The sequence below is a fragment of the Gadus macrocephalus genome, chromosome 21 (assembly GCF_031168955.1).
Source record: "Gadus macrocephalus chromosome 21, ASM3116895v1".
NCBI classification, from domain to species: Eukaryota; Metazoa; Chordata; class Actinopteri; order Gadiformes; family Gadidae; genus Gadus; species Gadus macrocephalus.
Genome location: NC_082402.1, coordinates 13,282,210 through 13,293,784, shown reverse-complemented (window position 1 = coordinate 13,293,784; position 11,575 = coordinate 13,282,210). Strand labels below are relative to the sequence as shown.

The 11,575-nt window shown below is 45.7% G+C and overlaps 1 protein-coding gene across 1 annotated transcript; it reads left to right on the top strand.

Moving 5' to 3' along the window:
* The first annotated feature begins 13 nt into the window (after positions 1-13).
* On the top strand, positions 14-7,647 carry cfap206 (cilia and flagella associated protein 206). Its single transcript, XM_060041879.1, has 12 exons — positions 14-534; positions 619-702; positions 803-893; positions 1,184-1,372; positions 2,119-2,277; positions 2,871-3,085; positions 3,498-3,617; positions 4,338-4,536; positions 4,998-5,138; positions 5,414-5,607; positions 6,606-6,746; positions 7,271-7,647. Exons 1-12 carry the CDS (start codon positions 427-429, stop codon positions 7,490-7,492), a joined length of 1,863 nt encoding a protein of 620 aa, XP_059897862.1. The 5' UTR covers positions 14-426; the 3' UTR covers positions 7,493-7,647.
* Positions 7,648-11,575: the final 3,928 nt, after the last annotated feature.

The window sequence follows — 11,575 nt, the reverse complement described above, 5'->3', positions numbered from 1 at the left end:
AACGCTTTGGCTCTTTAACAGGCACATACATAGCCTATAAACCAGCGAAGGATATCCTAACTTTTAAAGTTTATTTTTCAGCATTAATTGTAGTTGAATTGGGCAACACGGGGACATGTCCTTTGTAGTCTTGTTTTTCCAAAGATGAATAGGCTATATAGTTTTACAACTTATTTCTTACTAAATTATAATGTACATATGTGTGCAGGGTCCAATCCAATATACAAGTATTATGATTGACAAACGGTTAAGTCGGCTGTATTATGGACAAGGGCGCCATCTAGTGGACAGGAGGCGGTCAGTTACCCTGACAACTACCCTGACAAACATGACAACAAGTCGAAGTTTGTCTTGGTTTCAAACCTCCTCAGTATCGATCGACCCGTTCATGTATGACGGCCCATAGTGTGATTAATTTGTGTAGAGATGTCCAGGGCTCAGGCAGAAAGCGTGATTAAAAACATCATCCGAGATATCGGCGAGGAATGCGCAGCAAAGGGCCAGGCCGCGTCCGAGACGCTGGTGGCCTTCATGGTGAGTTTATACTGTGTAATGTTTAATGCGTTACTTGTCAGGTGTGAGTTGCCTGTGAATAAATGTAGAGAATAAATTTACCAGGTGAAGGCTGTGGTTCTGGACCCGGAAAACGGGTTCAACGTCGACCGGACTCTCACCAGAGAGGACGTGAGACAGCTGGTAGAGGTAAAGTAACAGACGGTAAACACTCTTTAACAACACTAATAATTACCATTTATGTCATATTTTTCTAATGTGACCATTTTAAATGTGTTTTTTTTCACAGTTGTGTGTGGGTAAACTGACCGAGGAAGGCAGTCCAGCTCTCGACACATTAAAGATGCAGGTTTACTTTGACATGAACTACACATCTCGACGTGAGTTGGCCCTTGTTCTCATTAAATCACATTTATAACACATGATCGGGTCACTCACTGTTTCAGTCTGTATTTGTGTATTCAACATTCTGCATCCTTTTGTCCTAGAAATAGTAGCAGGTGCGTCCAATTTTTAAATCAAACTTTATTTGTATTTTCACAAATTGTTAAACGTTTATCCTCCACATAGAATAATGGTGTTTTCTTCAGTTGAGTCTTTGGATAATTGGCCTAGTAAACTAACCCTTGGCTGTTGTACTGGTAATTGACCAACTCTTTCCGACCGGCAGGTGAGTTCGTCCAGGAGCATCAGCGCCTGCTGGCCACACGGCTGGGGCCGGTGTCCCGGGACATCATGGACATGCAGGCCAGGACGCAGGCGGACCTGGAGGAGCTCTACCGCAGGATCATCAGCTACATGCTGCTGAGCTCCGGGGTGGGCTCGCCCAACGACGTCAACACCGTCCGGGAGGCCGCAGGTAGGGGTCTCTGAATGAACGGGATGTACATGGGAAGGACACCGTCCAAAGACACCGACAGGAAGTCTGTGTCCGTCCACTTCCTGTTCCAGCGGCGCTGCCGAATGCGTTTCCTAAGCAGAAGGTGGCGATCTTCCTGTCTGTATCTCTCTACTACCTGTCTATGTATCCACTTCCTGTCTGTAGGTCTACTTCCTGTCTCAGCAGCGCTGGAGAATGTGTTTCCTCACCAGGATCTCGGGACCTTTCAGAGTGTATCTGACCACTTCCTCTCGAAACCCCCATATTTCCTGTCTGTGTCTACTTCCTGTCCCAGCAGCACTGCAGAATATGTTACTTCAGCATGACCTGGGGACCTGTCCGTCTGTACTTCTCCAAACCCCCACACTTCCTGTCTGTGGCTACTTAGTGAGTTAGTGACTTAGTGAGGTCCCCCCTTCACTTTAGGCGTCTTTGAGTGTTATTAATTATTATTATTCTTCATGTTTAACCTCTGTTTTCCTTTTATTCCTAGTCTGTTTTACATAGTTTTGAATGATGACTATATGCTCTGTAAGGTGACCTTGGGTGTCTTGAAAGGCGCCTCTAAATTAAATGTATTATTATTATTATTATTATTACTTCCTCTCTAAACCTCTTTACTTCCTGTCTGTATCTGTCTACTTCCTCTCTAAACCCCCCTCTTCCTGTCTGTGTCTACTTCCACTCTAAACCTCTGTACTTCCTGTGTCTACTTCCTGTCCCAGCGGCGCTGCAGAGTGTGTTTCCTCAAGAGGAGCTGGTGACCTTCCTGTCCCTCTCCAGTCAGGACAAGGAGCAGCAGCTGGCCGAGTTGACCGCCGTCGTCACGGGGATACGAATCTTCAACAAGTTCCTGAATAAGGGAGGGGAGGGAATCGACGACTGTGAGTTCACACATCGTTACCGCGGATACCAGATGAGAAAGATTTCAGATGAAATGATGAAAGAGGATGAGGGTCTTAGGGTTAGGTTTTGGACTCCAAACCCAAAGCAGCCTATGGCCCCCTTGGGACGCTTTTAGGAATGTTAGGAACTCCATGTTGGACTGTCGGTTGTGTCATTCTAAGGGAAAAATCCCAGAGTTTTCCATCACCCAGCCGTGGTTTTTCAATCAGTGGGGGTATGGGTAGTTAACGCAACATCCTCCCTCTTCAGCTCGCTTGGGTGTGGTTTGGTCGAAAAACACAACCGCCATTACCGTTTATTGCCATAGGTGTCGCCATAGAGGACGAAACAGAACTTTAAGTTAAGCCTTGGTCTACGGTTCAAAATGGTTACACTTCATGGGAGAAACGGCTGTGGAGTTTGTTTTGATGAAAATCATTGTAAGAATCTTGTGCAGGCGGCACAATGCATCATGGTGAATAATAGTCAGCAGAAATGTCTACTGTGGCACCCTTGCGTGAATGGACCAATCAGGTTGGTTCCAGTGTGTGTAGCTGCAGGCCGTTGACGCCTGTCCCCTCGGGCTCCACAGTGCCCATGCTCCTGAACGAGGCGCTGCCTGAGCTCAGCGGCGCCATGGAGGCCTCGCTGCTCCAGACGCAGGGCCTGGCCTGGAGGTACACCGCGCTGCTGGAGATGCTGGCGGGCGGCCAGGAGCCGGCCGTGGAGAAGGACCCGTCCCCCGTCCTGCTCAGACAGGCCCTGTACAACGTCCGACAGCACGAAGCCCTCCTCAAAGCCATACTGGTGGGTTTAGCGGCGGAGGAGAGTGAGACCTTGTTACTAACTTATACTTAAGTTACAAGGGAAGTTAGGCATTCTCTTGCATGCTGATATTAGGTATATTAGTCTTGCAGGCTGATGTTGGTCTGTCGGTCTGTCTGTCTGTCTTTCAGACTGATGGGGGTCTGTGCGTCTGTCATGCAGGCTAATGTTGGTCTGTTTTTCTTGCAGGCTTATGTCTGACTGTCTGTATGTCTTGCAGGCTGATGTGGGTCAGTGTGTCTGTCTTGCAGGCTGATGTGGGTCAGTGTGTCTGTCTTGCAGGCTGATGAGGGTCAGTCTTGCAGGCTGATGTGGGTCTGTCTGTCTGGCTTGCAGGCTGATGAGGGTCTGTCTTGCAGGCTGATGTGGCTCTGTCTGTCTGTCTGTCTTGCAGGCTGATGTGGCTCTGTGTGCCAGGCAGGTGGAGACCCTGCAGAACGACCTGGAGTCGCGCCTCCTGAACCTGAAGGAAGCGGTTCAGACCAGGACGGCTGTGTCCACCGCGGTGGTGTTCGTACGTATCTCACCCCCCCCCCCCCTCCTACTCTCACTGTTACCGTGACTACAAACCAGAGATCTTCCCTCCTGTGTGGTCCTTGGTGCAAATATCTTTTCTTGGGGCTCACCACAAACACAAATGCATGCTTCTGTATTCACACACACGCACGGATACACACAACCACTCTAGAAAATTTCCAAAGCAGACAAATTTCTCTCCTAAATGGTACAAATTGACGTCCACCACACATGTTATCACAAATTCATTGGACGAATTAGCATTTCCCACCTTGCCTTCTTCCTTCATTATTTTGAAAAGAAAGCAACCAAATTAATTAAGGTGAATAATATTTAATAAGGGGGGAATAAATTATCAAAACCATAAGTGTTATAATGTACATATTATTATAACACTTATAAAGCTATTACAATAAAAAGTTCTCTTGTTGCTATGGTTGAATGGTTACTTCACTGCATGGAAAGGTCAAGGCGCGAGAGGGCCCTTTAACAATAATAAAGATCCCCTTCCTGCATCGACAAGATAGCTTCTGCACCGATTGCATCATCTACATTCACGCTAGTGTCTCCGACTCCTATGATAACCCGAGGCAACGCACTCGATCCGCTGCTTGTGAGAGTTCACAGTGTTGCTGATGGGAGCCTCAAAATGTCCGAATGTGTAGCACACAACTCCCCTAACCTGTGCGTGAAGCTCACCCAGAGTGCGGTGCTCCAGCCTCACTTCACAGTGCTGTCCCAGCTGTGGGCGGGGCTCCAGGACGAGATGGTGCTCCTCAACGTGCAGGAGGCGGTGGCCCTGGGCCTGCAGCCCTTCCTGCTGGCCCAGGCCCAGCTGTTCCCCCCCGCACAGCTGGACCTCCTGCTGGAGGGGTCGGAGGTCAGGAGCGACGAGCAGCGGATGGCCGAGTCGGCGGGTGAGTGGGACGCAGAGCAGGGCGTAATACGAGCTAGGTTTCAGTCTGGGACAGAGGTTATTCTGTCCGTCTGGTTACTTCCGTATGTTTCCCACGCTGTATATCACACCGAGCTGTGGCATGTATATCCTTGTGAACTGAACATTCACATTTTCCGTTTGGTCGTGGTGTGCACAAAGAGTTGCGGTCAAGGTGTACAACATTTTTAGCGCACAATGTACATTTTGCGCTTAAAATAAGTAAAAGCAGCACCAGTGTGTCATACCTGATGAGTTCTTGGTTGTCAGATGAGGTTTCTCGTTGGCGATCATGTTGGCTCATCCAAAGTTATATTAAAGTTCCTATGTTGGTGTGATTGTGTATGAAGTGTGTTCCTGTTCTAAGATAAGATGATCCTTTATCAATGGCAGGCAGGAACTTTGGGAAAGGGGCTAACCATTGACCACCTTCCTTATCTTTAGAGGAACGTGTCAACGTCCAGGAGGTCCGAGGCCGGCAGTGGCTGTTCCCGGGGACCATGGGGAACTTCTCCAAGCTGCCGCTGCAGTACCGAGGGATGTGTGGCTACAGCCTGGCCGCCAGGGACGGCCTGCTGCTCCCGGGTGAGCCAGGACCCCTCGGGTCATACCCCTCTACAGAGAGGGGGGCTGGGCTCAGGGGCCCAGGTTATGTTTTACCCCAATGTCCTCAGCCTCCCTGTAGGCATCCATGCGCTTAACCTCTACCTGCACCTTAATGACCTCACGTATTCACAAATCCATGTATTCTCAATTGTATTTATTGTATTGAATTATGGTTAAGAATCAGATAATAATGACTAAAATATTGGTGCGTCCGTTTGTATAAGAAACAACAATGCAACACATGTTAATTAAAGGGAATCCCAGCATCGGCGTCCTGAGACTCCAGGACAAGTACTACGTGTTCAGCTCCCGGGAGGCCGCAGAGCAGTTCTCCAGCTGCCCAGACGACTTCACCTCCCGCGTGGCCGAGTGGGCGCGGAGGTGCCCCGAGCTCATCCAGCTGCTGGAGCTGCACCGTCAGTTCACCGGGACCACGCCCTACTCTGAGGTGAGCCACGCCCTACTCTGAGGTTAACCCCGCCCTACTCTGAGGTTAGCCACGCCCTACTCTGAGGTTAGCCACGCCCTACTCCGAGGTTAGCCACGCCCTACTCTGAGGTTAGCCACGCCCTACTCTGAGGTGAGCCACGCCCTACTCTGAGGTTAACCCCGCCCTACTCTGAGGTTAGCCACGCCCTACTCTGAGGTTAGCCACGCCCTACTCCGAGGTTAGCCACGCCCTACTCTGAGGTTAGCCACGCCCTACTCTGAGAAAGAAATGTAGGAGCCATGCCCTACTCTGAGGAGCCACGCCCTACTCTGAGGTTAGCCACGCCCTACTCTGAGGTTGGCCACGCCCTACTCTGAGGTTAGCCACGCCCTACTCTGAGGTTGGCCACGCCCTACTCTGAGGTTGGCCACACCCTACTCTTAGGTTGGCCACGCCCTACTCTGAGGTTGGCCACGCCCTACTCTGAGGTTAGCCACGCCCTACTCTGAGGTGAGCCACGCCCTACTCTGAGGTTGGCCACGCCCTACTCTGAGGTTAGCCACGCCCTACTCTGAGGTGAGCCACGCCCTACTCTGAAGTTGGCCACGCCCCCCTACTCTGAGGTTAGTCACGCCCTGCTCTGAGGTTAGTCCTCAGTAACCGGGCTTCTGTGTTTACATGGCAGTTAGGTACCCTGATTTCTGCAGTAGGTTATTATGCCGTACGTAGTGGAAACTGGTCGTCATGCACCCAGAAGTCCCAGCAGGGCCATTTATCTGGGTGTCTATGGCCCTGTCTCTATATGCAATATCCCTATAACTTGCAATATTTCGTTGCCTTACTGAGCTATTTGAATCAACTGGATGGACCAGTATTTTTGTCTGTGCCTACTTAGGCTATTATATAAACACAACGTGTGTGTGTGTGTGTGTGTGTGTGCGCGTGTGCGTGTGCGTGTGCTCGTGTGCGTGTGTGTGTGTGTGTGTGTGTGTGTGTGCGTGTGCGTGGGGGTCCAGGGTCCAGGGGGCACCCTACAGGTGAAGGCGGTCTGCCGGTGCGACAGCGGCACCCAGACGGACACCCACATCCTGGAGACCAACCTGGCGACCACGTACCACTGGAACGAGTGGGAGCTGCGCCGGCAGGCCATCCGACTGGTCCGTCTGTTCGTCTATCTTTATAAACACACCAATCCCAAGTGAACGGAAAATAACTACAAAATAGTTACAAAAAATCGCTTCGATAACCACCTCCTTGCAAGTCTTTTTCAACATTATTACCTCTTGTTTTTGCACACTTCACACGCAACAATAGCGTCACAATAGCGTTCATAAAATCGTACTTTTAGGGGATGTTTCGCTGTGCTCTTGCTGAGCAGACCCTCTTTACACTTGCCACTCGCCAACCCTGTTTCTAAATCGGCTGTCTTTTGGGAGTAATAACATCTGCAAAGAATTAAAGGTTAAAGGGATGGGTTGTAGGGTTTGAGTGCAAAAGAAAAGGCTAAATTACACCGTCCAGCACATTTATTTTGGAAAGTCGGCTGCCTCTGAATTTAATACGCAGGTAAAAACCGCGTTGACACTGGAGTACCTTCAGTGTCTTATTTAAACTTTATTCACAAACTTAATGCTTCAGGAACAAACTGTATCCAACCCCCCCCCCCCCCCCCCCCCACTAGGCCAACCTGCAGACCAGGGTGACCCACTCCACGCAGACCCACCTGAGCCACATGAGACGAGACAACGACTCCCAGACGTACCCCCCCCGAGACACTGCCTGCCAGACCACCAGGGACGGCGAGACCAACGTCCCCAAACCCCTGGTGCACATGACCCGGCTCCGCGGCCGCCATGAGCAACCCGCCGTCAAGACAGATCTCACCAGACCTGTGGAAGACTGAGCCTGATTGGTTGATTGCTTTTTTATGTATGCACTTTTCAGTTTAAAAGTTGATTTATTGGTTTATTTGGCTCTCATAGTTGTTGAATAAACCATTAGCACTGGCTGATAGTTGTAATTGATTTAATGTTGCAAACTATAAACCAGCTAACGTGACATCCGTCTTGAAATCCTTCTGGGCTCTAAATGGTCTCCATCTTTGAAATGCAACTCTTTACTAACTCTTGGATCTTAAAAGTCTCAAAGGTTCTCTTGTCTCTCTTCTGTAGTGTGACCTTTGGGGACACCTTGGGGGTCTTCCCATTACTTAAACGGGATATCCTGTGTCCCCCAGTGTGAGTGAGCTTTCTCCTGTGAAGCGTTTTCTCAGGCAGTGAGCGGGGGATCATCAGAACAATCAACATGATGAATGAATACATCTGACTGAATGTCTTCCAGTGCGTTTGAGCCGTTGATGGGAGATTATCATAAACCTTTTGCCAAATAGAATCAACCGACAGATCAGCACCACGGCTAGCGCCATGACCTGCCGAGGCTGTTCTATAATTCCCGTGTCACCCGGGATGGTCCTTTTAAAGCATTACCTCATGTTCTCTGTGCATCGGTAAATGCACCTCAAATAGGGCCTGACCTTTTAAAACCTCAAATGACCAAGATTTGGTTGTTGCATACACTAGCATGCTTTTACACATTGAATAGACTGCCCATAAATAGCTTGAAATGGCTACACATGGGACATGAGTTGGCTGCGGGACATGAGAGATACTCTGGCGTGGTCTGGATTGATTCATACCTTCTGGTATTTGAGCTTAAATTTGAATGCAAAGATTCTTCCGACTCGAAGTTGAAGCAGCAAACCATTGATCGTACGGGACCATTGGATCAATGTGCCATGGTGCGGTTGCTGCATGGCAAGCCTTCTGACTGAGTCGAGTAGTGGTGCGTTCTGTGCAAGGGAAGTTTTGCTCTTGGTTTAAGGCTCAGACGTACTTTAAGTGTTCTGCGTCCGCGGACAGATACGTACCGGTCGCATGGACGTGCATGTTCCATTTATCCTCAATTAAGATCATGGATCAGCCTTGGATTGAATGATTAATTGATATTGGGCCCTGGGGGTGTTCACACACACGATGTTACTTTCACACCAGATTCAAGATAATATATCCAAAACACAGAAATTGCCAAGACAAAAACAGAGTTCAAAGAAAGTGTATTTTGTTGATGGTATTGATGGGCCTATCAATGTCAGATGAAAATATTTATTCTGGTGTTATGCAGGGAATGATGAATAAGAGACTCAATTGTTTGGATCTGAGAAAGAATCAGCCTGATTATTGCCTTGTCGGTGGCGGCATCTACTGGATGCTACAGGAATAAAGGCATTTTATTTTTCAGAGGTTGAAGTTCAGTATAGAGAACAAAGTAAAACCACAATAAACCATAGGTGATATAAAATATATAGATTCAATTTAAATGATTATAAAAACGACTAATTTAAATGGGTGTTAAATGTAAATTTTGGTAGTGCTTTTTATCCAGAAGCGTTCCTCCCCCGTTAGCTTTTTCCAGCTTTTAATTTTTTTTTCAAAGTTATGATATAATTTCTATGTAAGTTGATCTATTTATCAACAATATAGATTGAAGCTTAATATTTGCGCCTAAAAGTATTTATGTCGCTATCTTATTCAGGTGTTGAAGGTTTACTCAGGTTGAGGTTTATCCCATACCTGTTTTCCCTACCACTGTATGAACGGTTTTACCCTAATACAACAAATAAAATAAATAAACTCTTAAATTCCTTAAAAGTCCACTGACAAACCCACATGAAAAAATTCTATAGTTTACTATAGTAAATAAACTATAGTATACCCTATATATACTATAGTAAATATTGTAGTGTTTTTTAACCTTACTATAGTAGTTTTACTACAGAAAACTATAGTATACTACAGTAAATTCTATAGTTTACTATAGTAAATAAACTACAGTACACCCTATATATACTATAGTAAATATTGTAGTGTTTTTTAACCTTACTATAGTAGTTTTACTACAGTAAACTATAGTATACTACAGAAAACTGCAGTTTTATTACTACAGTATACCACATATATACTACTACAGTCAACTATAGTACACTACAGAAAACTGAAGTAAATTACAGAACTTTTATTATACTTTTATTTTGCTATAGAATACTACAATTACGATAACATAGTACTATATATACTGCATTACAATAAATGCATTATGCAGTATTTTGTTGTTCTTTTAACTATGTCATTGTACTTTACTTAATGGATATTTTCAACTGTATCACTTTTTGTTGTTGCCATTTTTAACCATAGTGCTGTAACAATAATTCACTGCACATAAATTAGGCTTACAACCACCATTAACACAGTGTTTTCTACAGACTGCTAAAATACAAAAAAAATCGAACAAAAGTTTAACTTTATTTAAACAGTTGATAATTTATTGTTTCTGAAATTTGGCAGCATTGTTTAGCTTTTGTCATATAAATGCTTTTATGTTCGTATCAGTTACGTAGGTGAACTTCAACTTTGCAGCATCTGTGGGAATACACACACACACACACCAGAGACAATAAAATCATGAGTTAGGAAATGATTGTTTCTGTCTGCATCTCTTTGCACAGAACATCTTAAACGATCCAAGAGCAACCCATCTACTCTGGTGCATCACTTAACCGTGGACAGCTACTGTGCCTCATTCTGGCCTTCATCTTGAAGCACAGCATTAGTGGCAGTAGATTAAAAGATTTGTTTGATCTTTTAAATATTGTAGCACCTGGATGTGCCCCCACAAGTAAATACTACTTTGACAAATATTTCTTTAATTTGGCAAAACAATTCGAAATTCACCATTACTGTAAAATTTGCTCGCAATATATAGGTAAGTTGTCTACCCCTTGCTGCAGTGACGGAAATGTTGATGAAAGAGTAAACAAAAATGAAGGGTATTATTTTCTCGTAATGCCCTTACGGCAACAACTGAAGGAGCTCTTCCAAAACACTACTTTCTACAAGTTCTTAAACGACAACAAAACAAATATGGGCATGGGGGACATTTACAGTGGAAGTATGTAGACCTCAAAACTTAAAACCTTTGTTGATACCCTTGACAACATTTCACTTTCATTTAATATTGATGGGGCTTCAGTTTTTAAATCATCCAATTACTCAATTTGGCCATGCACAGTCAATGAACTTCCATCTACTATCCGTGGAAAGTATGCTCTTCTACATTCCCTTTGGTTTAGTTCTAAACCCGAAATGCCAACACTGTTAAGGCCATTTGTCAAGGAATTACAAGAGCTATTCACCGAAGGGTTTTCTTGGCATGACAACACTGGTCATAAACACACCACAAAAGTTGCCCCAGGTGTCTGCATATGTGATGCGCCAGCCCGTGCCATGGTACAGGACATGAAACAATTTAACGGCAGATATGGGTGTGGGTTTTGTCTGCATATGGGAGAAATAGAACGGAAACGGAGCCCTAACCCTCAACTAAGAACACATGATCAGACTACCCATCAGGCATCTGCTGCAATACAATCAGACATAGATGTTAATGGGGTTAAGGGACCTAGTCAACTGCTGCTACTTCCTAATTTCGACATTATCAAACATTTTGTCCCAGAATACATGCATAGTGTTTGCCTTGGTGTAACAAAACAATTTGTCAGTATTTGGTGTGATTAAAAAAACTCTGCTTTGCCATTCTACTTACAACCGAAAATAATCCAACAGATTGACAGTTCTCTCCTCACCATACACCCACCACATGAAGTCAAAAGATGTCCAAGGTCATTGTCCGAGAGACACTATTGGAAGGCATCTGAATGGAGGGCATTTCTTTTATTTTATTCCCCCATTCTTTTGAAAACAGTTTTACCCCCGTTTTATTATAATCACTGGCTTACTTGTCTTCTCCATCTACACACTCCTCCAGGATAATATCCAAAAAGCTGATCCTTTGCATGCTTCCTCTTGTCTTACACGTTTTGTTGTCGAGGTACAAGAGCTTTATGGAAAATGTTATGTATCTTATAATGTTC

Excerpts from the sequence above, each read along its gene's own strand:
- cfap206 (XM_060041879.1), top strand. The coding sequence starts at position 427 with ATGTCCAGGGCTCAGGCAGAAAGCGTGATTAAAAACATCATCCGAGAT. Across the intron at positions 894-1,183 it reads CATGAACTACACATCTCGAC|GTGAGTTCGTCCAGGAGCAT; the intron begins GTGAGTTGGCCC and ends TCCGACCGGCAG. Across the intron at positions 4,537-4,997 it reads GCGGATGGCCGAGTCGGCGG|AGGAACGTGTCAACGTCCAG; the intron begins GTGAGTGGGACG and ends CCTTATCTTTAG.